This window comes from Babylonia areolata, chromosome 12 (assembly GCF_041734735.1).
Source record: "Babylonia areolata isolate BAREFJ2019XMU chromosome 12, ASM4173473v1, whole genome shotgun sequence".
NCBI lineage: Eukaryota > Metazoa > Mollusca > Gastropoda > Neogastropoda > Buccinidae > Babylonia > Babylonia areolata.
In genome coordinates this window covers 34,039,744-34,067,243 of record NC_134887.1, presented here as the reverse complement: position 1 = coordinate 34,067,243, position 27,500 = coordinate 34,039,744, and the positions used below count along the sequence as shown (strand labels likewise).

At 46.7% G+C, this 27,500-nt stretch overlaps 2 protein-coding genes across 2 annotated transcripts in view; both read left to right on the top strand.

The window, feature by feature from the left end:
- LOC143288559 (aspartate dehydrogenase domain-containing protein-like) overlaps positions 1-9,476 on the top strand; it is a 36,884-nt gene extending 27,408 nt beyond the window's left edge. The window contains exon 9 of the transcript XR_013056116.1: positions 9,461-9,476. The gene's annotated coding sequence lies outside the window, so the exon portion shown is untranslated. The remainder of the gene's footprint in view (positions 1-9,460) is intronic.
- Positions 9,477-10,160: 684 nt separating this feature from the next.
- Positions 10,161-27,500, top strand: part of LOC143287906 (Na(+)/citrate cotransporter-like) — a 73,398-nt gene continuing 56,058 nt past the window's right edge. Inside the window, exons 1-5 of the mRNA XM_076596148.1 lie at positions 10,161-11,517; positions 18,673-18,780; positions 23,314-23,423; positions 25,009-25,115; positions 26,890-27,051. Of these exons, the coding sequence (XP_076452263.1) occupies positions 11,342-11,517; positions 18,673-18,780; positions 23,314-23,423; positions 25,009-25,115; positions 26,890-27,051 (663 nt within the window). The 5' untranslated portion in view covers positions 10,161-11,341. The remainder of the gene's footprint in view (positions 11,518-18,672; positions 18,781-23,313; positions 23,424-25,008; positions 25,116-26,889; positions 27,052-27,500) is intronic.

Genomic DNA, 27,500 nt, shown 5'->3' with positions numbered 1-27,500 from the left:
AATAATTGAACAAATGTCATCAGGTGTTGTAATCAAAGTATGTACTGAAAGAAAAGAAAAGTGAAAAGGTAAACTACAACAACGATGAACTTACAACGTTTAATCATTATCGTCATCATCATCATCATCATCACAACAATCATCATTATTATAATCACAGTATCAGAAGTGCACACACACACACACACACACACACACACACACACACCTTCACTGTAGCTTGATCAAGCCTTTTGTACACGAAAGTGTGTCTTCACAAGTGACTGATAACGTTGATGTTTTTTGACTTTTTGCATTCATTATCAGTTGTTTCGCTTGTCAGTTTAACGACTTCTCTTTTACGAAGTCCTTTAAGTAATTTCCTGTAACTGTATTTCGAGTTGTTTTGTTGTTGTTGTTTTTTTCTTCCAAATTTCACCCACATTTTTACCCTCATTTGCCCAGTTTCTCCCAGCCCTCCATTCATCCACATCTCCCACCCCTTCTCACCGATAATACTCAGATGTATTCATGAATACTTTAACAAAATGTCTTCAATCACCGATATGTGTGACGGGACATTAAACAAAATTCCTCCCACCTTCCCTTCCCATTGGGTCCACCCCGACACACTTGTTTGGGACCACCACAGTGCTAACTGTGGACGTTATAGGCGCCCGCCCCCTTTGCTTAGAGTCCCCCTCTTTCGGGCCCTCACTTGTGGTCACTATGGGCCCTTCCCCTTTCCTTAGAGTCCCCCGTTGGAGTTCTCACTTGTGGTCACTATGGGCCCTTCCCCTTTCCTTAGAGTCCCCCTCTTTCGGGCCCTCACTTGTGGTCACTATGGGCCCTTCCCCTTTCCTTAGAGTCCCCCTCTTTCGGGCCCTCACTTGTGGTCACTATGGGCCCTTCCCCTTACCTTAGAGGCCCCCGTTGGGGCCCTCACTTGTGGTCACTATGGGCCCTTCCCCTTACCTTAGAGTCCCCCGTTGGGGCCCTCACTTGTGGTCACTATGGGCCCTTCCCCTTACCTTAGAGTCCCCCGTTGGGGCCCTCACTTGTGGTCACTATGGGCCCGTCCCCTTTCCTTAGAGTCTCCCTCTTTCGGGCCCTCACTTGTGGTCACTATGGGCCCGTCCCCTTTCCTTAGAGTCCCCCTCTTTCGGGCCCTCACGTGTGGTCACTATGGGCCCTTCCCCTTTCCTTAGAGTCCCCCGTTGGGGCTCTCACTTGTGGTCACTATGGGCCCTTCCCCTTTCCTTAGAGTCCCCCTCTTTCGGGCCCTCACTTGTGGTCACTATGGGCCCTTCCCCTTTCCTTAGAGTCCTCCTCTTTCGGGCCCTCACTTGTGGTCACTATGGGCCCTTCCCCTTTCCTTAGAGTCCCCCTCTTTCGGGCCCTCACTTGTGGTCACTATGGGCCCTTCCCCTTTCCTTAGAGTCCCCCTCTTTCGGGCCCTCACTTGTGGTCACTATGGGCCCTTCCCCTTTCCTTAGATATAGAGTCCCCCTCTTTCGGGCCCTCACTTGTGGTCACTATGAGCCCGTTCCCTTTCCTGAGAGTCCCCCTCTTTCGGGCCCTCACTTGTGGTCACTATGGGCCCGTTCCCTTTCCTTAGAGTCCCCCTCTTTCGGGCCCTCACTTGTGGTCACTATGGGCCCGTCCCCTTTGCTTAGAGACCCCCTCTTTCGGGCCCTCACTTGTGGTAACTATGGGCCCTTCCTCTTTCCTTAGAGTCCCCCGTTGGGGCCCTCACTTGTGGTCACTATGGGCCCTTCCCCTTTCCTTAGAGTCCCCCTCTTTCGGGCCCTCACTTGTGGTCACTATGGGCCCTTCCCCTTTCCTTAGAGTCCCCCGTTGGAGTTCTCACTTGTGGTCACTATGGGGCCTTCCCCTTTCCTTAGAGTCCCCCTCTTTCGGGCCCTCACTTGTGGTCACTATGGGCCCGTCCCCTTTGCTTAGAGTCCCCCTGTTTCGGGCCCTCACTTGTGGTCACTATGGGCCCGTCCCCTTTCCTTAGAGTCCCCCTCTTTCGGGCCCTCACTTGTGGTCACTATGGGCCCTTCCCCTTACCTTAGAGTCCCCCTGTTTCGGGCCCTCACTTGTGGTCACTATGGGCCCGTCCCCTTTGCTTAGAGTCCCCCTCTTTCGGGCCCTCACTTGTGGTCACTATGGGCCCTTCCCCTTACCTTAGAGTCCCCCGTTGGGGCCCTTACTTGTGGTCACTATGGGCCCGTCCCCTTTGCTTAGAGTCCCCCTCTTTGGGGCCCTCACTTGTGGTCACTATGGGCCCTTCCCCTTACCTTAGAGTCCCCCGTTGGGGCCCTCACTTGTGGTCACTATGGGCCCTTCCCCTTTCCTTAGAGTCCCCCGTTGGGGCCCTCACTTGTGGTCACTATGGGCCCTTCCCCTTTCCTTAGAGTCCCCCTCTTTCGGGCCCTCACTTGTGGTCACTATGGGCCCTTCCCCTTTCCTTAGAGTCCCCCTCTTTCGGGCCCTCACTTGTGGTCACTATGGGCCCGTCCCCTTTGCTTAGAGTCCCCCTCTTTCGGGCCCTCACTTGTGGTCACTATGGGCCCTTCCCCTTTCCTTAGAGTCCCCCTCTTTCGGGCCCTCACTTGTGGTCACTATGGGCCCTTCCCCTTTCCTTAGAGTCCCCCTCTTTCGGGCCCTCACTTGTGGTCACTATGGGCCCTTCCCCTTTCCTTAGAGTCCCCCGTTGGGGCCCTCACTTGTGGTCACTATGGGCCCTTCCCCTTTCCTTAGAGTCCCCCTCTTTCGGGCCCTCACTTGTGGTCACTATGGGCCCTTCCCCTTTCCTTAGAGTCCCCCTCTTTCGGGTCTTCACTTGTGGTCACTATGGGCCCGTCCCCTTTCCTTAGAGTCCCCCTCTTTCGGGCCCTCACTTGTGGTCACTATGGGCCCTTCCCCTTTCCTTAGAGTCCCCTCTTTCGGGCCCTCATTTGTGGTCACTATGGGCCCTTCCCCTTACCTTAGAGTCCCCTTCTTTCGGGCCCTCACTTGTGATCACTATGGGCCCTTCCCCTTTCCTTAGAGTCCCCCTCTTTCGGGCCCTCACTTGTGGTCACTATGGGCCCTTCCCCTTTCCTTAGAGTCCCCCGTTGGGGCCCTCACTTGTGGTCACTATGGGCCCTTCCCCTTTCCTTAGAGTCCCCCGTTGGGGCCCTCACTTGTGGTCACTATGGGCCCGTCCCCTTTCCTTAGAGTCCCCCGTTGGGGCCCTCACTTGTGGTCACTATGGGCCCTTCCCCTTACCTTAGAGTCCCCCTCTTTAGGGCCCTCACTTGTGGTCACTATGGGCCCGTCCCTTTTGCTTAGAGTCCCCCTCTTTCGGGCCCTCACTTGTGGTCACTATGGGCCCTTCCCCTTTCCTTAGAGTCCCCCGTTGGGGCCCTCACTTGTGGTCACTATGGGCCCTTCCCCTTTCCTTAGAGTCCCCCGTTGGGGCCCTCACTTGTGGTCACTATGGGCCCTTCCCCTTACCTTAGAGTCCCCCGTTGGGGCCCTCACTTGTGGTCACTATGAGCCCGTTCCCTTTCCTTAGAGTCCCCCTCTTTCGGGCCCTCACTTGTGGTCACTATGGGCCCGTCCCCTTTCATTAGAGTCCCCCTCTTTCGGGCCCTCACTTGTGGTCACTATGAGCCCGTTCCCTTTCCTTAGAGTCCCCCTCTTTCGGGCCCTCACTTGTGGTCACTATGGGCCCGTCCCCTTTCCTTAGAGTCCCCCTCTTTCGGGCCCTCACTTGTGGTCACTATGGGCCCGTCCCCTTTCCTTAGAGTCCCCGGTTGGGGCCCTCACTTGTGGTCACTATGGGCCCTTCCCCTTTCCTTAGAGTCCCCCTCTTTCGGGCCCTCACTTGTGGTCACTATGGGCCCATCCCTTTTGCTTAGAGCCCCCCTCTTTCGGGCCCTCACTTGTGGTCACTATGGGCCCTTCCCCTTACCTTAGTCCCCCTCTTTCGGGCCATCACTTGTGGTCACTATGGGCCCTTCCCCTTACCTTAGAGTCCTCCTCTTTCGGGCCCTCACTTGTGGTCACTATGGGCCCTTCCCCTTTCCTTAGAGTCCCCCTCTTTCGGGCCCTCACTTGTGGTCACTATGGGCCCTTCCTCTTTCCTTAGAGTCCCCCGTTCGGGCCATCACTTGTGGTCACTATGGGCCCTTCCCCTTACCTTAGAGTCCCCCGTTGGAGCCCTCACTTGTGGTCACTATGGGCCCTTCCCCTTTCCTTAGAGTTCCCCTCTTTCGGGCCCTCACTTGTGGTCACTATGGGCCCTTCCCCTTTCCTTAGAGTCGCCCGTTGGCGCCCTCACTTGTGGTCACTATGGGCCCTTCCCCTTTCCTTAGAGTCCCCCGTTGGAGTTCTCACTTGTCACTATGGGGCCTTCCCCTTTCCTTAGAGTCCCCCTCTTTCGGGCCCTCACTTGTGGTTACTATGGGCCCTTCCCCTTTCCTTAGAGTCCCCCTCTTTCGGGCCCTCACTTGTGGTCACTATGGGCCCGTCCCCTTTCCTTAGAGTCCCCCGTTGGGGCCCTCACTTGTGGTCACTATGGGCCCGTCCCCTTACCTGAGTTCCCCGTTGGGGCCCTCACTTGTGGTCACTATGGGCCCTTCCCCTTTCCTTAGAGTCCCCCTCTTTCGGGCCCTCACTTGTGGTCACTATGAGCCCGTCCCTTTCCTTAGAGTCCCCCTCTTTCGGGCCCTCACTTGTGGTCACTATGGGCCCGTCCCCTTTCTTAGAGTCCCCCTCTTTCGGGCCCTCACTTGTGGTCACTATGGGCCCGTTCCCCTTACCTTAGAGTCCCCCTCTTTCGGGCCCTCACTTGTGGTCACTATGGGCCTTTCCCCTTACCTTAGAGTCCCCCTCTTTCGGGCCCTCACTTGTGGTCACTATGGGCCCTTCCCCTTACCTTAGTCCCCCTCTTTCGGGCCATCACTTGTGGTCACTATGGGCCCTTCCCCTTTCCTTAGAGTCCCCCTCTTTCGGGCCCTCACTTGTGGTCACTATGGGCCCTTCCCCTTTCCTTAGAGTCACCCGTTGGGGCCCTCACTTGTGGTCACTATGGGCCCGTCCCCTTTCCTTAGAGTCCCCCGTTGGGGTTCTCACTTGTGGTCACTATGGGCCCTTCCCCTTTCCTTAGAGTCCCCCGTTGGGGTTCTCACTTGTGGTCACTATGGGCCCGTCCCCTTTCCTTAGAGTCCCCCTCTTTCGGGCCCTCACTTGTGGTCACTATGGGCCCTTCCCCTTTCCTTAGAGTCCCCCGTTGGGGTCTCACTTGTGGTCACTATGGGCCCGTCCCCTTTCCTTAGAGTCCCCCTCTTTCGGGCCCTCACTTGTGGTCACTATGGGCCCTTCCCCTTTCCTTAGAGTCCCCCTCTTTCGGGCCCTCACTTGTGGTCACTATGGGCCCGTCCCCTTTCCTTAGAGTCCCCCGTTGGGGCCCTCACTTGTGGTCACTATGGGCCCTTCCCCTTAGCGCCTTGTGCCTGAAGCAGGGTGGCCCTTCTCTGTGGCATTTTCCTGCAATTCCGGCCTGGACTTTCCGAATTCTCTGGGGCGACTCCAACACATCCTTTAGGGTCATCGCCATTGGTCGAGTCGGTCTTGAGGCTATGGGTTTTTTTTTTTTTTCATCTGCGCATTTCCCTTGGCAGTCAACGTTTCCCCGTGTGAGCACTGGTATGTTTTGCCGCTTCTCCATCCCAACCTGCTCTGGCATGAATTTACGAGGTGAAATAGCCCTAATGACATGGGGGTTCGTGCCACAAATATAACACCATGTAACAATAGTAATAACTTCTGAGGAGAACCCAAATCCAAAACTATACTCATATTGACAATTATTTTGTAAACTTGTTTATTTGCAGTGCATTCAACCATTGAAAGTAAAGTGATGTGCTGAAAATATAACACTTTCGTATTATGTATATGAGGCTGCCAACATATAATTCTATTTTCTCGATGAACAACACCAGGTACTATTTGTTGCTGTTTTTTTTTTTTTTTTTTTTTTTTTGTTTTTGTCAGTTGTTGTTTGTTTTTGTTGTTTTTTTTTGGTGGGGGGTGGGGTGGGTGAGGGTGGGGGGTGGGGGGGGGGGCGTTGGTGTGTGTTTGTGTTTTTTCGTCAAAGGTTATCGCTTCGGCAGTACACTTTGCAAGTGACTGTAATGTTTCCTGATTTATATCAAGCAGTCCAAAAATAATTATCTTCATTCTTTGCTAAATTTGCTTTGAAAACAACACATTTTTCCACGAATTTCATCATAGGCTTTATAACAAAATAAGAAATGTGACTCCAGTTTTTAAATGACCGTACATCGGACAAGGGAAGAGTATCGGGCGATCAGTCTGAAACCGCTTTTTATTGGCGTTTAACTCTCTCCATACGAACGGCGAAAGAGACGACGTCAACAGCGTTTCACACCAATTACCATCATCAAAATATTGCAAGTGGAAGGCTCTTATACTGAAGAGGTGAATGTTGACAAAGAATACCACAGTTCTGACGACGGAAGCTAAAGGTTGGGTCATTCAGACACCCACTGGACATCCGAGGGGTCTGTGTAGAGGAGAAGAGAGGACTGGCCGTACTGAGCGAGTTAATCCTATCGTTCTCGACCTAAATCAGTATGGTGAGACTTTGTTCTATGCCGTTGGTTTGTCACGACTGTAACATATTTTTGACTCACTTGTGTAAACAAAGTGAGTCTATGTTTTAACCCGGTGTTCGGTTGTCTGTGTGTGTGTGTGTGTGTGTGTGTGTCCGTGGTAAACTTTAACATTGCCATTTTCTCTGCAAATACTTTGTCAGTTGACACCAAATTAGGCATAAAAATAGGAAAAATCCAGTTCTTTCCAGTCATCTTGTTTAAAACAATATTGCACCTCTGGGATGGGCACAAAAAAATAAAAAATGAAGCCTAATCATATGCAAACTGCATTTACTGTTGTATTTATATTTTTTGTAATCTCTAAACTTGGCACTTTGATCTGATATTCTGACCCAACAACAAGAGCAGTCATTATTTTCATTTTTTGTTCGAACAGGAACCTCTTTTGCTAAGCATGGAAGTTTTATTTATTTTGCAAACGTATTGGTGAAGATAGTAAAAAAGGGAAATTAATCTGTACTTATGTGGGGGGCTTAATTTGCTTTAAACTGATCTTTCTCATCTTAAACATTACATTTTGAAATTATACTCAGTGCATAAAAGGCTTGTGTATTTTACTCTCAGTGTGCAGGGCTTTCACTATGTTCATTCACCCAAGTGGTCTTTTTCGGAAAATACTAAAATTAATACGACGAGTGGACTTTATAGATCTGTTGGCTAAGCCCTGAAGTTCATGTGCAAAAAATAATGATTGGGTACACATATTTATACACATTCAAAGCGCGTGCTCACAGGCCTATTCATTCTTGCGAACGCGAACGACGCCATTTTGTTTCAAGTTGTTGACCTGCCCGTTCAATCCAAAATTCAATTGACATTACACGATAACATGTGTTTTGGCACTTGTGATCGACAATGAAATACTTCGTTTAAACCAACTACAACACAACTATGCATGTATGATGCGAATCAGATTGATAACAGAAATGCAAACATCTGCAAGACACGCTATAAAAATGTCTAGGTATTGTAAAAACGTATTTTGCTCAAATCGGCACTGACGAATTCCAATGGCTTGAAGAAGAGAGAGTTTTGTGGGGCCGAAATACTGTCAGAAATTTCGTACTATCGCATGCCTATAACTTAGGTGTACACGGAAAGCGATACACGAGAAGAAAGCTTAATCATTTACATTGTAATGCACAATCTAAATTCCACGGCAGCTATATCGATTTATAGAAAACAAGGTATTTTATATGTTTCAACTGAGTGGATTTCGAAGATCGCGCCAAAATTCATTCACATAAATATTAGTTTAAAAGAGTTATAGGCTACCTGGCCAAATGATATCATTACAGTTGAGAAGTATGATCTTTCTGAAGTCCAATAACATAAAAACTATAATCTCATCTATAAGGAAGTGTTTATAATTTAACAAATGGGTGAAAATCATCATGCGGTTCCGTGTAAAGGGAGATAACTTGTGACCGATTTACAACTTCCTTGTTAACCTTCGGCGAGTCACAAAAGTCGTCTGCTAAGCTGGCCCAACGAAGATTGTAGCCAATCCGGCTACACTTATCATAACATAATAGGGATGAAACATAAAAGGTACTCATTCCTTTTTGTCTTGTTTTGGGTGGGGGTGGGGGGAATTAAATTTTTCACTTGAGATTGACATACAATGATTCATTTTAAGATTCTGAAATGTTAACAAATGATACATGCTTTTTAACATATCATTGTCAGTGTATCTTTTTTTCCGAAAGGTGAGGGGGTGCGGTGAACAGTATAATGAATTGATGTTTACCTTTTTATATATGTCACAGGTTTCCAGTCCTGAAATTCAAACTGTTACAGTAACCTGGGCTTGAAACTAATTGTTTTTGTTGTGTGTGTTTGGAAAAGCATACTTAATTATGATACTTGATAGAATAGGTAAATCCAACAGTCATTGGCTGGCACCATAAAATGTTATCATTACAAAGTTTAAGTGTCCAGTTCAGCTTCAAGTATCTGCCATCAAACGGGTTGATAGATCAGATACATAACAAGTAGAAGTTTACACTCGCATATTAATTGACATTTGATCACATGCAGCCACAGCAGAAGCTTTGGACACTTGTGCATGTTGTTTGCACAAAACAGTGCGTTGCTGTGTTGGCATGCACTTTTTCTTAAATAGATGCCTTGATCAGGAAATTTGGGATTGTTGAAAAAACTTGCTTCACATATATGATGTAGATCTATAGCTCTTTCTCGTGAGATGGTCCATTCTAATTTGAAGAGGGTTTGTGGTGTGGAGGGTATACTGCCTTGTACTGGTGTTGTAGGCATGGAATTATGGTTAATCAGCAGACAGTGAAATGTCAATAAAAATTGTAGCATAAGAAGACGACCAGATTTAAATGCTTAAACAGAATCCATTGTTTTACTTTTTTTTCTTAAATTGCAAACTATTCAGTAAACATTAGTGCTAATATATTGTGTTTTACAAAGTGAGCTTCACATTGGTTTGTATATGACATTCTGACAAATGAATACATGAATAAACTTGAAATGTTACTACCCCATGGAACTGATACCTTGTCATGGTGGGGTAGCTTGAGTGCTTCAGTGACCTGTCGAGCTATGTCAGTTGATGTGTCACATGCCTCGTAGGGCCTCCCATGCTGGACAGGTTGTGGGTATTTGTTCCACAAACTATACCAGCTGGCATGATGCACGCATTTTTGGGTTTCCCTTGCTGAAAAGGTTGTATGGTAGAAGCCCGACAAAATTCAGTTGCAAACACATGTCTTTGCATATTTATCTCTTATGACTGACAATTCGTCGTCCTTCTGTTTCAGGAAATGGACATCAGCTAGGACAGGAACAACAGAATCTTCTGTGAGAAAACCTGTATGCTTTTGATCTAAATAAACACAATACAATACAACATCGTAAGCCTCTGTTGCTTGATCAGTTGATGTTTGGTTTGTTGAAGGTGCTGTTTGTGTGCCCCTGTTGGGATGTCAGGGACTCTTTCCATTAAAATACTATGCCCACCCTCTGGAAACCCTCTCCTGAAAATTTATCATTTTATATGTCACCTTTCCTTTTCTGTCATTTATTACTTCAGCCATGCTATTCATTCCCATCCATTTTTTTTCAAGATAGCCATGATTATTTATTTTTCTGGACTTCATAATTGTGCATTCTTGCAAAGCTGTATTCAAATTCGGACCTAGGATATACGAGTTGCCTGCTGGCATTTTTTTGTTTTCTATGCCTGTTATGTACAATTTGCGTATTATGTATAATTATGTCAATGTTCAGGTTTGATTGGTTTACTCTATCGATAGATTAATGGAAAGGCCAATTTGATGCATGTAGTTATATGTGCATGCATACGACTATTCATGCACATACACACACACACACACACACACAAAATCCCTCCCCCCACACCCCCTTTTTTTTTATATACAAGATCAAGATCAATATTATATGACACACAGTCACACACAAATTGTTTTTTTTTTTAATGGCTAACTCATGTTCAAGATTTTAAATCCCAAAACTAAGTTATATTACATATTTAATTCAGCATTTTTATGAATGAGAAGTAGCCAAAATGAAAACCATCACTGTGGTGATTGATATTCAGTGTCCCAACACATTTACCACTCTGAATAAAGTCCACAACTTGCTGCAACACAAGCAGCCATTACTTACATCTAACCGAAGTCACGCTTACCAAAAATAAACAACAAAAAACAATAATAATAATGATATTAAAATAAGATAAATGAAGATATCTTATTTTAATATCTAACCAAAGTCACACCTACCAAAAAAAAAAAAAAAAAAAAAAAATGATATTAAGATAAATAAATGAAAACAAGAACATCACTACAGTTAAAGCATTTCAGCTAAAAAGCTGGCCCAGTGCTTCCCTCATTGAACGACAAGCAACCTCCAGGTTGATGACCACTCCCTCCAACCACCTGAGCTCATCTTCTTCCACCACCAGTCAGTCATTTCAGAAACCATTTCCATCAGTACATTCAAAATGTCAGTTTCTCAAGATGGTGGCATTAAAAACAAACTCATATATGTGCCAAACCACGTCTACCACACAGATGCCTGATCAGCAGCATAACCCAATACATCAGGCTTTGAGTGCATGCATATGTTTGTGTACCCATCGGGGTAGATTTCGTCTGCACAACTTTTGCCAGAGGACAAACACTTATGTTGCCATGGGTTCATTTTCTGTGTGCAGTATGCTTCCTGCACATTAGATTGGTGTATCGTTGCATGATTTTAAATAAAGTATGAGAAAACGGATGAGACATGGATTTCAAACTCGGACTGTCACGGTTAACAGTGTAAACGCACACTGTCTCTCTCTCTCTCTCTCTCTCCATTGTCAATCACAGAGTATTGGGAACCGGGCTTTCACCAACATACACATATTTCATAAGGACATGGAGTGATTACCAGGTATATACTTGCAATTTTCCTTTCCATGCATTGAACCAAAAAGTTGTCATTTGGACAGGATTCACACATGAGCCATGAAGGCTTTGCCTCTTGGTCAAGTGAATCACAAGTGAGTCTTGAAGGCCTTGCCTCTCTTGTTCTGTATTTATTTTCAGCAAGACTTACATTAAAAAAAATCTTTATTCAATTGTTCATTTTTTAGCCTATCCAATGGAGAAGACCAAGTGTCCTTCGTGTCGTGGATGGCATTCGGAACACCCGTGGCAGCGGTCAGCTTGGTCGTCGCCTTTCTGTGGCTACAGCTGACCTATTTCGGCGTGAAGACCACGCTGCTGTGTCGGCGACAAACGCGACCGGAAGAGGACGAGGCCCTGAAGCGCTTCCTTCAGCGAGAACACAGCAAGCTGGGGAAAATGAGGTGGGCTGTGGGTCTTTATATTTTTTTAAATTTTTTTCTTTTATTTATTGCCGTGTCCTTCCTTTCGTGACGTTACAGTAGCGTAACTCTCACGCCACTCATCTTGAATCCCTCCCCCTCCCAGCTTCTCTCCCCCCGCCCCGAGACGGCCACAGATTTATAAATCTATTTGTACAGAGATGCCAACTCTTACGATTTCGCCATCGAAGTTTGTTCCAGCGTTACGCCAATGTCAAAATTGTTCCGACGAGTTCATTTTCGACTACATAGCATGGTCACAGGCTTTCCTGACGTAACATTACCCAGACGCTTGATCTAGATCTATCGATCATGAGGTCAGGGCAGTCCTTGCTAACCTTGGTCTCACGTGATGATGCTCAGCTAATCGCGTGTGTGTTTACATTGAAACAGCACTGAGTGGACCAATCGGCTTAATTGTTTGCCTGAACAAGAGAGAATGTGGCAAAGTCCAGTTGCGTCTCGATCGAACAGCGTCTGTGCCCGGTGTATTAAGCTATGGAGTGCAAGGAAAGAACAAGCTAATGTGGCTCGGAGTCTGAGTGTTCTTACCAAATTCAGAATGTTCCTACCAAATTTTCTGATTGTTCCGACAAACACTTGGCAGGGGTTGGCATCTCTGTTTATCAGTCCGCGATACACAGCCCCATAACCTCGAGGCAGACACCAAGAAGATAGGGCACACTTGGAGACAATTAGAAAGGGCAGCCCAGGACAGAGGACTCTGGCGGACTGTTGTGAGCGGCCTGTGCTCCGGGGGGAGTGATGGGCATAACTGACTGATACACAGCCCCAGCAAGGTTGGTTTGCCGCAGCCACAGTCCCAGTGCCAGCAGTCTGCAGGGAGCTAGCTACCCGGCGATGTTAGGTCGCTGTGCTGGTGCGTTTTGTTTCAGTGCGTGTGAGAAAGATGCCGCAGCACGATACGATAATGATTACACCCAATGACAGGGTGCCACCTCAGAATCATGGTTTAATTGAGAAAGTATCAGTCGGTTACACGGTATGGTACAGAGTTTGATAGGGATAGAATGACTGTGGAATTGTTAAGAGTTATTTCAGTTAAGGTATACGATATGATACAATGGTTCACATGACAGGACTCATATTTTCTTACAGTTCAGGAATGTGATGATGCTTTATAGATATTTTTTCTTGGAAATTACAGAGATCAGGAGAACAGGAGAACAGCTAAATATAGACCAGCGGTTTAGAGTTTGTATAAATTTTGAAAGCAGCAACAGCAGCAGAAACAGTGGCATCTACAACGACAACAAGCAAACATCATCTTAAGAAACAACAATAGCAGCAGCAACAGCAGCAGCAAAAATAACAACAGATTCATCCTCATCGGTCAACTTAGAAACAACAATACCACAATCACCAAACAGACAAACAATACCACCACCACCACAACCACCACAAACAGCAGCACCAATACTACTACTACTACTACTACTACTCATGAGATTTAATTTATGTTGCGCCTTTCCATGTAAAAAAGCAAGCTCAGCTGCGCTGTACAATGTAAAAACTGTTGTGTAAAACAAACACAAGTATTGTTCATGTACATACACATAAAAAAACAACAACATCACTCATAATACAGTCATACACACCATAAACAACACAATACCTAAATAATACATGTTAAAGACTTGACGTGACACCAACAACATCATCGTTATCTTTCATGTCAACATCAACAACCGTCTCTTGCTCGCGTTTTCTCGAAAGTATATTATTATTGTCTCCCCTGCTTTATATGTGTGCCCGTATACGGGTTTCTGTCCAGAATTTTCACAGTGTGTGTGTGTGTGTGTGTGTGTGTGTGTGTGTGTGTGTGTGTAAATTACAGACTGATTTGATGGTGATGATTTTGTAATATTTCATATACATGGTGAGCTATGCCAGTATTTTTTATTCTTATGTGTGTATCTCAATCTCTGAGTGTCTGTGTGTATCTCTATCTGTGCCATCTGTGTCTGTGTGTCTTGTAGATTGTTGTGTGTCTCCACGACTCCCTCTGTGTGTGTATGTCTTTCTCTGCCATCTGTGTCTGTGTGTCTGTAGATTGTTGTGTGTCTCCCCGACTCCCTCTGTGTGTGTATGTCTTTCTCTGCCATCTGTGTCTGTGTGTCTTGTAGATTGTTGTGTGTCTCCCCGACTCCCTCTGTGTGTGTATGTCTTTCTCTGCCATCTGTGTCTGTGTGTCTGTAGATTGTGTGTCTCCCCGACTCCCTCTGTGTGTGTATGTCTTTCTCTGCCATCTGTGTCTGTGTGTCTTGTAGATTGTTGTGTGTCTCCCTGACTCCCTCTGTCTGTGTATGTCTTTCTCTGCCATCTGTGTCTGTAGATTGTTGTGTGTCTCCCCGACTCCCTCTGTCTGTGTATGTCTTTCTCTGCCATCTGTGTCTGTGTGTCTTGTAGATTGTTGTGTGTCTCCCCGACTCCCTCTGTCTGTGTATGTTTTTCTCTGCCATCTGTGTCTGTGTGTCTGTAGATTGTTGTGTGTCTCCCCGACTCCCTCTGTCTGTGTATGTTTTTCTCTGCCATCTGTGTCTGTGTGTCTTGTAGATTGTTGTGTGTCTCCCCGACTCCCTCTGTGTGTGTATGTCTTTCTCTGCCATCTGTGTCTCTGTGTCTGTGGATTGTTGTGTGTCTCCACGACTCCCTCTGTCTGTGTATGTTTTTCTCTGCCATCTGTGTCTGTAGATTGTTGTGTGTCTCCCCGACTCCCTCTGTGTGTGTATGTCTTTCTCTGCCATCTGTGTCTGTGTGTCTGTAGATTGTTGTGTGTCTCCACGACTCCCTCTGTCTGTGTATGTTTTTCTCTGCCATCTGTGTCTGTGTGTCCTGTAGATTGTTGTGTGTCTCCCCGACTCCCTCTGTCTGTGTATGTCTTTCTCTGCCATCTGTGTCTGTGTGTCTGAAGATTGTTGTGTGTCTCCCCGACTCCCTCTGTGTGTGTATGTCTTTCTCTGCCATCTGTGTCTGTATGTCTGTAGATTGTTGTGTGTCTCCACGACTCCCTCTGTCTGTGTATGTCTTTCTCTGCCATCGGTGTCTCTGTGTCTGTAGATTGTTGTGTGTCTCCCCGACTCCCTCTGTGTGTGTATCTCTATCTCTGCCATCTGTGTCTGTGTGTCTTGTAGATTGTTGTGTGTCTCCCCGACTCCCTCTGTGTGTGTATGTCTTTCTCTGCCATCTGTGTCTGTGTGTCTGTAGACTGTTGTGTGTCTCCACGACTCCCTCTGTCTGTGTATGTCTTTCTCTGCCATCTGTGTCTGTGTGTCTTGTAGATTGTTGTGTGTCTCCCCGACTCCCTCTGTGTGTGTATGTCTTTCTCTACCATCTGTGTCTGTGTGTCTTGTAGATTGTTGTGTGTCTCCACGACTGCCTCTGTGTGTGTATGTCTTTCTCTGCCATCTGTGTCTGTGTGTCTGTAGATTGTTGTGTGTCTCCCCGACTCCCTCTGTGTGTGTATGTCTTTCTCTGCCATCTGTGTCTGTGTGTCTGTAGATTGTTGTGTGTCTCCCCGACTCCCTCTGTCTGTGTATGTCTTTCTCTGCCATCTGTGTCTGTGTGTCTGTAGATTGTTGTGTGTCTCCCCGACTCCCTCTGTCTGTGTATGTCTTTCTCTGCCATCTGTGTCTGTAGATTGTTGTGTGTCTCCCCGACTCCCTCTGTGTGTGTATGTCTTTCTCTGCCATCTGTGTCTGTGTGTCTGTAGATTGTTGTGTGTCTCCCCGACTCCCTCTGTCTGTGTATGTCTTTCTCTGCCATCTGTGTCTCTGTGTCTTGTAGATTGTTGTGTGTCTCCCCGACTCCCTCTGTGTGTGTATGTCTTTCTCTGCCATCTGTGTCTGTAGATTGTTGTGTGTCTCCCCGACTCCCTCTGTCTGTGTATGTTTTTCTCTGCCATCTGTGTCTGTGTGTCTGTAGATTGTTGTGTGTCTCCCCGACTCCCTCTGTCTGTGTATGTCTTTCTCTGCCATCGGTGTCTCTGTGTGTCTTGTAGATTGTTGTGTGTCTCCCCGACTCCCTCTGTGTGTGTATGTCTTTCTCTGCCATCTGTGTCTGTGTGTCTGTAGATTGTTGTGTGTCTCCCCGACTCCCTCTGTGTGTGTATGTCTTTCTCTGCCATCTGTGTCTGTGTGTCTGTAGATTGTTGTGTGTCTCCCCGACTCCCTCTGTGTGTGTATGTCTTTCTCTGCCATCTGTGTCTGTGTGTCTTGTAGATTGTTGTGTGTCTCCCCGACTCCCTCTGTCTGTGTATGTTTTTCTCTGCCATCTGTGTCTGTGTGTCTGTAGATTGTTGTGTGTCTCCCCGACTCCCTCTGTGTGTGTATGTCTTTCTCTGCCATCTGTGTCTGTGTGTCTTGTAGATTGTTGTGTGTCTCCACGACTCCCTCTGTGTGTGTATGTCTTTCTCTGCCATCTGTGTCTGTGTGTCTGTAGATTGTTGTGTGTCTCCACGACTCCCTCTGTCTGTGTATGTCTTTCTCTGCCATCTGTGTCTGTGTGTCTGTAGATTGTTGTGTGTCTCCCCGACTCCCTCTGTGTGTGTATGTCTTTCTCTGCCATCTGTGTCTGTGTGTCTGTAGATTGTTGTGTGTCTCCCCGACTCCCTCTGTGTGTGTATGTCTTTCTCTGCCATCTGTGTCTGTGTGTCTGTAGATTGTTGTGTGTCTCCCCGACTGCCTGTGTGTGTGTATGTCTTTCTCTGCCATCTGTGTCTGTGTGTCTTGTAGATTGTTGTGTGTCTCCCCGACTCCCTCTGTGTGTGTATGTCTTTCTCTGCCATCTGTGTCTGTGTGTCTGTAGATTGTTGTGTGTCTCCCCGACTCCCTCTGTGTGTGTATGTCTTTCTCTGCCATCTGTGTCTGTGTGTCTGTAGATTGTTGTGTGTCTCCCCGACTCCCTCTGTGTGTGTATGTTTTTCTCTGCCATCTGTGTCTGTGTGTCTTGTAGATTGTTGTGTGTCTCCCCGACTCCCTCTGTGTGTGTATGTTTTTCTCTGCCATCTGTGTCTCTGTGTCTGTAGATTGTTGTGTGTCTCCCCGACTCCCTCTGTCTGTGTATGTCTTTCTCTGCCATCTGTGTCTGTGTGTCTTGTAGATTGTTGTGTGTCTCCCCGACTCCCTCTGTCTGTGTATGTCTTTCTCTGCCATCTGTGTCTCTGTGTCTGTAGATTGTTGTGTGTCTCCCCGACTCCCTCTGTCTGTGTATGTCTTTCTCTGCCATCTGTGTCTCTGTGTCTGTAGATTGTTGTGTGTCTCCCCGACTCCCTCTGTGTGTGTATGTCTTTCTCTGCCATCTGTGTCTGTGTGTCTGTAGATTGTTGTGTGTCTCCACGACTCCCTCTGTCTGTGTATGTTTTTCTCTGCCATCTGTGTCTGTGTGTCTGTAGATTGTTGTGTGTCTCCCCGACTCCCTCTGTGTGTGTATGTCTTTCTCTGCCATCGGTGTCTCTGTGTCTTGTAGATTGTTGTGTGTCTCCCCGACTCCCTCTGTGTGTGTATGTCTTTCTCTGCCATCTGTGTCTGTGTGTCTTGTAGATTGTTGTGTGTCTCCCCGACTCCCTCTGTGTGTGTATGTCTTTCTCTGCCATCTGTGTCTGTGTGTCTGTAGATTGTTGTGTGTCTCCCCGACTCCCTCTGTGTGTGTATGTCTTTCTCTGCCATCTGTGTCTGTGTGTCTTGTAGATTGTTGTGTGTCTCCCCGACTCCCTCTGTGTGTGTATGTCTTTCTCTGCCATCTGTGTCTGTGTGTCTGTAGATTGTTGTGTGTCTCCCCGACTCCCTCTGTGTGTGTATGTCTTTCTCTGCCATCTGTGTCTGTGTGTCTGTAGATTGTTGTGTGTCTCCACGACTCCCTCTGTCTGTGTATGTTTTTCTCTGCCATCTGTGTCTGTGTGTCTTGTAGATTGTTGTGTGTCTCCCCGACTCCCTCTGTGTGTGTATGTCTTTCTCTGCCATCTGTGTCTGTGTGTCTGTAGATTGTTGTGTGTCTCCCCGACTCCCTCTGTGTGTGTATGTCTTTCTCTGCCATCTGTGTCTGTGTGTCTGTAGATTGTTGTGTGTCTCCACGACTCCCTCTGTCTGTGTATGTTTTTCTCTGCCATCTGTGTCTGTGTGTCTGTAGATTGTTGTGTGTTTCCACGAATCCCTCTGTCTGTGTATGTTTTTCTCTGCCATCTGTGTCTGTGTGTCTGTAGATTGTTGTGTGTCTCCCCGACTCCCTCTGTGTGTGTATGTCTTTCTCTGCCATCTGTGTCTGTGTGTCTGTAGATTGTTGTGTGTCTCCACGACTCCCTCTGTGTGTGTATGTCTTTCTCTGCCATCTGTGTCTGTGTGTCTTGTAGATTGTTGTGTGTCTCCCCGACTCCCTCTGTCTGTGTATGTTTTTCTCTGCCATCTGTGTCTGTGTGTCTGTAGATTGTTGTGTGTCTCCCCGACTCCCTCTGTGTGTGTATGTTTTTCTCTGCCATCTGTGTCTGTGTGTCTGTAGATTGTTGTGTGTCTCCACGACTCCCTCTGTCTGTGTATGTTTTTCTCTGCCATCTGTGTCTGTGTGTCTGTAGATTGTTGTGTGTCTCCACGACTCCCTCTGTTGTGTATGTTTTTCTCTGCCATCTGTGTCTGTGTGTCTGTAGATTGTTGTGTGTCTCCCCGACTCCCTCTGTGTGTGTATGTCTTTCTCTGCCATCTGTGTCTGTGTGTCTGTAGATTGTTGTGTGTCTCCCCGACTCCCTCTGTGTGTGTATGTCTTTCTCTGCCATCTGTGTCTGTGTGTCTTGTAGATTGTTGTGTGTCTCCCCGACTCCCTCTGTGTGTGTATGTCTTTCTCTGCCATCTGTGTCTGTGTGTCTGTAGATTGTTGTGTGTCTCCCCGACTCCCTGTGTGTGTGTCTGTGTGTGTATCTCTTTCTCTGCCATCTGTCGTCTGTGTGCCCCTTCCCCCCCTCTCCCCAACCCCCCCCCCCTCCCGGACCCGCCCCCTCCCGACCCCCACTTCCCCTCAAAAAATAACAAGAAACAAAAACAACAACAACAATAAAAACAACCCAAACCCAAACCAAACGACTTTGGCATTGCAACAGCACTGACGATCCCGGTGTTGCACTGTGGGCAGCTGGGCGGAGAAGGTGGTGTTGGGGCACTTCATCTTGCTGGTGCTGCTGTGGCTGACCCGAGCCCCGGGGCTGTTCCCCGGCTGGTCCACCATCTTCCCCAACAAAAAGTAAACTGACTTAGTAACGCTGTTGTGGTCAGGACTGGCTTCTTCACACACCTTCCTACTCCCTCTTTCTCTGTGTGTGTATGTGTGTGTGCGTGTGGGGGGGATGGAGGGGGGGGGGGGTTCTGTGCGTGTGTGGGGGTTTGGGGGGGGGTCTGTATGTGTGTGTGTGTGGGGGGGGGGCGGGGTCTGTGCGTGTTCGTGTGGGGGGGGGGAGGGGGGGTTGAGAGGGGGGTCTGTGTGTGTGTATGTGTGCGGGGAAGTGGGTATGTGTTTGTGTGTGTGTGTGTGTGTGTGTGTGTGTGTGTGTGTGTGTGTGTGTGTGGAACGCTTGTTCCTGGGTGTCTGTCTCTCAGTCTAATATCTCTCGTCTTTTTGTCCCTACTTCTCTCTGTCTGTGTGTCTGTCAGTCAGTCACTTTGCCTAACTGTCTGTCAGCCTCCATGTATCTGTTTCTGTCCCCGGTTCTCTCTGCGGAATGTGTCCACCCATCCATCCATCCATCCATCCATGCATATGTGTGTGTGTGTGTGTGTGTGTGTGTGTGTGTGTGTGTGCGTGCATCCATCCATCCATTCAGTGTGTGAGTGTGTGTGTGTGTGTGTGTGTGTGTGTGTGTGTGTGTGTGTGTGTGTGTGTGTACAGAGTTACTCAGAACTGAAGTATTTGCTTTCCGTGTATCCGAACTACTGTCACTGCTTGGAAGCTTATTTCAAAACACCACATCATTTTACTACATTTGCGAAACGGTAAAAATTGTCAATATTTTGGCAGACGAATGGAAGATAGACAGACAGAGAGAGAGAGAGAGAGAGAGAGAGAGAGAGAGAGAGCGCCAATTTCACTTCTGTAAGTTGTTATACGCTTACTAAACCACATTAATCACAATCTTGTACCACAATCATCTAGGGTATCATAACCGCATACTGACACACATATGTTCAAAGTCACCGTCACGTGTAAATGATAATTATGACAGGTTGGAAAACTCATGTCAGTCCACCTTACTCGCCCAGAAAGAGGGGAGAGGTGTTACAGGTGGGCGTACGTTTCACTGGGTCATCATTATTATTGTACACTTTTTACACCCTGGCGTTAACACCAAGCAAACTCACTTCACGTCCGAAATGACACGGAACTTAACGAATAACGCCAGTCAGGCGAAGCTTTCCATCCCTCTCTTAACATGGCCGAGCTGGCGAGTGTGTTTCTTCCGCCTTGCGCGAGTCATTTTGACACACAGCTTTTGACTTGTGGTTGTCGCCCCGTGTGTTGAAATTAGACGTGCCATGTGAGGAAAAACAACAACAACGACAACCTTTCTATAAAGGGTTTAATCTGTAAGACTGCACCAACCATCATAGTGATAATTGAGTCTTTGCGGCGCGTAATGCACGATTACGACACGCTCATTGACTGCAACTTACACCGGCCTGCATTGGCTGTCACTGAAAGGGTGGGACAAAAAGTGTCCGTGTTTTAGAGAATGAAAAGCAAATTTGTACTAACACAACAGACATGTAGCATAGGCCTAATTCGCACCATTGATGGCAATTTCACAGTGCAGAAGCTATATTAAGGACTTTGGACTTCCCGATTTACCGTTTGGAAATTTCCATTTGCTTTGGTAAAACTGATTACAAAAGAATTTTATCCACACTCCCACTGATATTGGTCTTTATAGATTTTATCTAAACAACATTAAACAACAAGCTCAAGCGACATATTTTCGACAAACCGAAGAAACTGAAATGATCATAATGTTTCCATGACGAAATAAACAGCTTTAAATCAAGAGTTAGATCAATACAACCAACATCTCATTTTGTTTGATTTTTGCCAGTCGGTTGGTAAAGATTTGCTGGAGCGGTAAAATGTCGTACTTTGATGCAATACCCTCATTTGTCACTACAATCCATACATATTGTAGTCCAATGAGAACTGGTTTATTACATCTAGAGGTTAATGGTTATACTGTTATCTCTCCTACTTTATCATGGACAACTTGGATAATTTGTGAGCCGGTACATGATAACAGTAAATAACTTTATCTCATTTCCAATCTTAATTGATATGAATCTTCCAACTGATCATAATTTAAACATACCATTGCCTGTCGAAAATAATGATCTCCCATCACAGCGAAATGATGTTCCATCACAGCGAAACGGGGATGACGACTGGGATGAAGATTTTGATGGGATTATAGTGCCTGAGCTGAGAAATGTTGACTCAGAACATATTTGGACTACAGGTTCCGATTCGGACATTAATGACATAATGGCTGACATAGAAGCCTCGACTTTCACAGTCGTACGGCCTCAAACGACCACCCCACCAGCTGAGGTCATAGCCAGATATTTTTACTTTGAAGATGAGGAATTTTTGATTATTTAATATACAAACAAAAACCACAACAAAATAGTGGTTGAAAGTCCACACAAGACCAAAAAAAAAGTGGGTGAGAACCCACAAAAAGACAAAAAAGAGGACGAATGTGCATGAAAATACGACATTTTGCCCTCCAAAAAAAAAGAAAAAAAAGACCCCATGTTCCCCTACCCTGGCCGCACCCTCCCACGTGAAGCCGACTGACTGACATGTCAGAATGGACAGGAAAACCATTAGCAGAGACCCAGCTTTGTCACTCAGCCAAAAGACCTGGAGGAATCTGGTGAATAGCTCTTCTGAGCGGCGCGCCAATGACTCGAAACAAAGAGTTAAGCGGGGAGAAGAAGAAGAGACCTACCAGTGGTTAAACAGTTTAAATAGAATAATAATAATAATAATGTACATTTATATAGCGCCCTTTCTAAGAGCTCAGGGCGCTTTACATGAAAGAAAAATATTGATGGAGTCGCCCGTCGGTCCGACGGCTGAATAGGCAGGCAAGCTTATCTGTCGGTGTGTGTCCTCATATGGGAGAAAAGGCCGATTCTGGATGTGCAGCACTTCCCACAGGTGTTGCAAGGAAAAACTTCTCCAGAAGTTGAGCCTTGCTTCCTTCGCTCACGCTTCTCCTCAATGGCCAGCGTTCTCGTTTTGAAACGTCTTTATGCCACTGGAGCACAGCATCCTCCAGCGAGAGCAGTCAGGGGCATCAGTTTCCCAGGAAGCGATGTCTATGTCACAGGCTTTGAGGTTTGTCTTCAAGGTGTCCTTGAAGCGCTTGTAGGGTCTTCCGAGTTCACGGTGGCCTTCCTTCAGCTGACCATACAAAAGCATCTTCGGGATCCTGCTGTCTGTCATGCGGACAACGTCCTGTCCAGCATAGCTGGCACTGGATCAGCAGGCTTTCGATGCTGGGCAGGCCGTTCCTCTCTAGGACCTGGAGGTTGGAGACCCTGTCTTGCCACTTTATGCCGAGGATCTTTCGTAGGCATCTCTGGTGAAACTGCTCAAGTTGTTGAATGTGACGGCGATACGTTATCCATGTTTCACAGCAGTACAACAAGGTGGTCAGCACAACAGCTCTGTAGGTTTTCATCTTGGTGCTGAGCCTGATGCCTTTGTTGTTCCACAGCCTGTTGTTGAGTCTGCCAAAGGCGGAGCTGGCCTTGGCGATGCGCAGCGTGCATCAAGGGCTCCGTTGCTGCATAGGGTGCTGCCCAGGTAGCAAAACTTGTCGACTGACTTGATCTCTGTGTCATCGATCTTGATTGCAGGTCGGGGGGAGGCACTGGCGTTCTGTGAGCTAGCTGGTTGGTACATGGACTCAGTCTTGCTGAGGCTGATGGTGAGTCCAAAGCACCTGCAGGAGGTTGAAAACTGTCCATAATGAACTGCATACCCTCATGGGACATGAAAAATATTACAAGTTACATTAAACATTCATGACCACTCTTTCTAAAAAAAAAAACCCTGCCCCCCCCCACCCTCCACACACTCTCCCTTTCCTACTCTACATACATCCAAAGTGAGCTGACATGGGTGGTGTTGGAGAACAAGGAAGCTGAGAGTGCTTATAGATAAAAAGATGAGTTTTTAGTGATGAGCGAAAAGCAGAAATAGAATCAGATGCACGGATATGATGAGGAAGGTTGTTCCAGATGTGAGGAGCAGCAAAGAAGAAAGAACCTTCATCATAGGTTCTTGTATTGACACAAGGAAGTTTCAGAAGGTAACAGTCAGAGGAAGAGCGGGGATTTCTTGCAGGAGTATAAACACTGATAAGGTCAAAAAGATACGTAGGTCCTGCGGAGTGGAAAGCAGAATAGCAGAGACACGCAACTTTGAATTTAATTCTCGCTTCAATGGGGAGCCAGTGTAGAGTGCGGAGGTGAGGAGCACAAAAGCAGAAATAAGAGTTTTTAGTAGTTTCAACAGAAAGGTACTGACGGATAGAGTTGATGGGACGAAGTTCACAGTTGACTATGCGTATCAGATTTACTACTTTCCAGGCATGAAACTTTTTAAACACACACACACACATACACACATACCCCCCACACCCCCACACGAACACACAAACAGAAACACACACACAAACACACGTGTATGACGTAGTATGGGGACATAATGACGTCATTTTGGCAGGTACGTGAGTGACGCAGCCCCAGCGATCCTGGTGTCTCTCAGCCTGTTCGTGTTTCCCATGGAAAGGCCCACCATCTTCTGTTGCCGCGGAGAGGGAAAACAGCGTTCATGTACGTTCTTTTCGGTCTCTGTATCAGTTGATGCTGATAGTTTGTTCTGGTCGAAAAGTGTTCGAGACTGAGGTGTTGTGTGTCGTCTATGTATGTGATTGGTTGGTCTGGTTTTGTCTTTGGTGTGTGTGTGTGTGTGTGTGTGTGTGTGTGTGTGTGTGTGTGTGATGTGTTTGTGCGCGCGCGTGTGTGTGTATGTGTGTGTGTTTTGAAAACATATGCTGACACTTAAAGAGAACGCACAGTCATGCTTTAAAAGACACACACTCACACACACAAACACACACACACACACACCAGCAAACAAACACACAGACACCAGCAAGCAAACACACACACACCAACGAACACACACACACACACACACACGCACACGCACACACACAGAGACACACACACACACATCAGTACACGCACGCACGCACACACCAGTATAAGATAATCAGTCACTATTTAAGGCAAGACTGAACAGAGCACACAGGGTAGGGTGTACGGAAAGGTGCACAGTGCATAATCGGGTGGCGCAGTGGCACGTCAGAACACAGCACAACACACGAAGCTAAAGGGAACACCCCCCTTTCACTTCGATTTCATTGTGTGCACGTCCGGGCTGTTCCCACTGACAAGGGGTTTATTTGCATTGAAGGCTCGGCGTGCACTAGTTCTCGTAGTGTCGCGGCTGTGTACTTGAGGGAGCGAGGGTGCAGCTTGTTGTGCGTTGAGTCTCGTCGGCCGCTGAAAGAACGGCAGTGGAACAGATATTTCTGTGCAGGGAAGAGAGGTCTGGGGTTGGGGAGTGTAGGCGGCGACAGGGTTTTACAATTTGTGTGTGTGTGTGTGTGTGTGTGTGTGTGTGTGTGTGTGTCGGCGAGGGGATGGGTGGGTAAATATGTGTCATTGTGTGAACAAATGATCGTACGGGAACTAAACCAGTTTTGACGTCTTTTGATTTTCTCTTCTACAGTGTTACTTTGTTAACTGGTGTTCTATAATTCCCTCGCACAATGTCGAACAGAATCCAGACAGAATCGAAAGTAAAAAGAAACTGAACGGATTCTGTGAAATCAAGGGAGGGTATTCAACACTTGCATAGTTCTCAGTCAGGAAGAGTTATGTGGAGTTGGTGAACCGTTCAGTTTCGATTCGGGTGAGAAGAAAATCTTGGTTTTCGGTTTGAAGTAAGTTTTGCATTTGTTGGTTTGTCCTTGAAATAAGTTTTAGGCTTGGGTAAACGTTGTTTGTGTTAGAAATGGGTTATAGGTTTGAGTTTGGGTTAGACGTGTGTGTGTGTATGTGTGGTGTGTGTGTGTGTGTGTGTGTGTGTACCTTTTTGTGCAGTGAATGATATGTAGGTGGTGAATCGTTTTATCTAATTTTTTATCATTATATCTTTGAAATGTTACATATCTGTTTTTACTGTAAAGCACAGTGAGCCTGTTCTTGAAAGCGGAGAACTGCGCTGTACAAGCCTCCATATTATCAGTATTATTATTATTATTATTATTATTATTACTGCTACTACTACTACTACTATTATTATTATTATTATTTCAAACGACCTTGTCTTGCTGCTTTTACGCTACAGATACCAGTTCTCCGTCAATCCTCCAGTGGGCTCCCCTCAGCCGCAAACTTCCCTGGGGGGTCTTGCTGCTCCTGGGGGGAGGCTTTGCTTTGGCTCAAGCCACCCAGGTAGGCAGGGGGCAGGGGGGGGAGGGTTGGGGGGGGGGGGGCGCACAGGAGAGAGGGTGTGGCTGTGGAGGTGTTTGAGGAGGGTGGGGTGCGGCTGAGATGAGACTGGAAGGTGGAGAGAGGGGGTTGGTGGAGGGGAGTTGTTTGACGCGGAAGGCGTGAGTGTTTTGATGTTGAGATGAATAGATGTATACATACATACAGACGTATCGACTAAAAAGACAGGGATGTAGCTTGGGAGATGGACAGGAAGGCAGATGCGAACGCACGCACACGCACAAACACACAGACTGGCGTACACACAACCAAACCCATGCGCACATATACGCGCCTCTTCTAAATCTTCTTCTTCTTTTTCTTCTTCTTCTCAGGTTCTTCTTCTTTCTTTCTTTCTCCTTTTTTCTTCTTATTTCTTTTTTTTCTTTCTTTCTTTCTTCTCAAGTTCTTCTTTCTTTCTTTCTTTCTTCTTTTTTCTTCTTATTTCTTTCTTTTTTTCTTTCTTTCTTCTTTCTTTTCTTCTTCTTCAAGTTCTTCTTTCTTTCTTTCTTCTTTCTTTTTCTTCTTCTTTCTTTCTTTCGTTCTTTTTCTTCTTCTTTCTTTCTTTCTTTCTTTCTTCTTCTCCTCCCCTTAACTCTGTGAAGAGAGACATTCGGGCACCACACAGAACTGTTCACCAGATTCCTCCTCCAAGTCTGTCGGTTGTGTGTCAAAGCCTAGGTCCCTGCCCTGAGGACACAATGAAGAAGGGGGGGGGGAAAGTTTCAGATTAAAATTCAAAGCGAAAGTTAAAAGTTTTAATATTCCAAACCAGCTGACATTTCTCCTGTTCTGTCTCATTAGGAAGGTGGCAGAATGGTTAAGACGCTTGTCTGCCAATACAGAGTGCGTGAGGGTCTGCGTTCGAATCTCTCTCTCTCGCCCTTCCTCCCAAATTTGACTGGAAATTCGAGCTGAGCGTGTAGTCGTTCGAATGAGACGATAAACCGAGGTCCTGTGTGCAGCACGCACTTGGCACACTGAAAAAGAACCCATGGCAACGAGAGTGTTGTCCTCTGGCAAAACCCTGCAGAAGACATCCACTCTGATAAGTACATGCCCTCAAGGCCTGACGCCCTTCTGATAAGTACATGCCCTTAAGGCCTGACGCCCTTCTGATAAGTACATGCCCTCAAGGCCTGACGCCCTTCTGATAAGTACATGCCCTCAAGGCCTGACGAAGGGCGTTGGCTTATGCTGCTGGTCAGGCATCTGTGTTTGTGTTGTATTGTATTACTCTTTTTTTTCTTTTTTTTTGTCACAGCAGATTTCTCTTTGTAAAATTGGGGCTGCTCCCCCCAAGAACGCGTCGCTACACTGAGAGCGTCATCCATTTTTTTGTATTTTTTCCTGCCTGCAGATTTAAAAGAAATTTTTTTTTTCTTTTTTTACTATTTATTTGTTTTCCTATCGAAGTGGATTTTACTACAGAATTTTGCCAGGGACAACCCTTTTGTTGCCGTTGGTTCTTTTACGTACGCTAAGAGCATGCTGCACACGGGACCTCGGTTTATCGTCTCATCCGAATGACTAGCATCCAGACCTCCAATCAAGGTCTAGTGGAGGGGTAGGAAGAAAATAAATACTGGCGACTGTGCCGGGGTTCGAACCAGTGCGCTACAGATTCTCTCGCTTCCTAGGTGGACGCGTTACCGCTAAGCCATGGCTCAATTCCCCTGTACCCCCCCCCCCCCCCCCCCAACCCCATCCCTCCCTCCTGCCCGTCGCTGTGTGCCAGGTGTCCGGACTGTCCAGCCTGATTGCCGAACAGCTGATGGTCATCGGGTCGCTGCCGGCCTGGGTGGCCTGTGTCGTCGTCGTCGTCGTCACCTCCGTCACCACGGAGATCACCTCCAACACTGTCATCGCCACCCTCCTACTGCCCATCCTGGCCCAAGTGGTAGGCACTCAGCAGACGCGCTACGCGTGCGCCAGTACATTATGCAGGAGACGCGCAGATTGATAAACAGACTCGTTCGTTTTTTAAAAATAATTAAATTATATATTTTTTTTAATATTCACGTTGCTCTTGCATTATGCGCTGCACACACACACACACACACACACACACACACACACGTTGTATCTGTACACATATCGAATGAAGAAATAGGACACTGTATAGATGTAAGAATTTCGTCTTGGAGTAAACAGAATTTGCATAATCAGAACATAAAATAGCGCATTCATTCACACTTCCAGTTAGAGTAAAAACAAGATCCTGCAACACATATTTGTTATGTATCAAGTGTTTAGACCAGATTTTTTAACTTGGGCTTTGTAAGTATCGAGGACGACGACGATGATGATGGTTTGATGATGTTGATAATAAATATATTTTTAGATAAA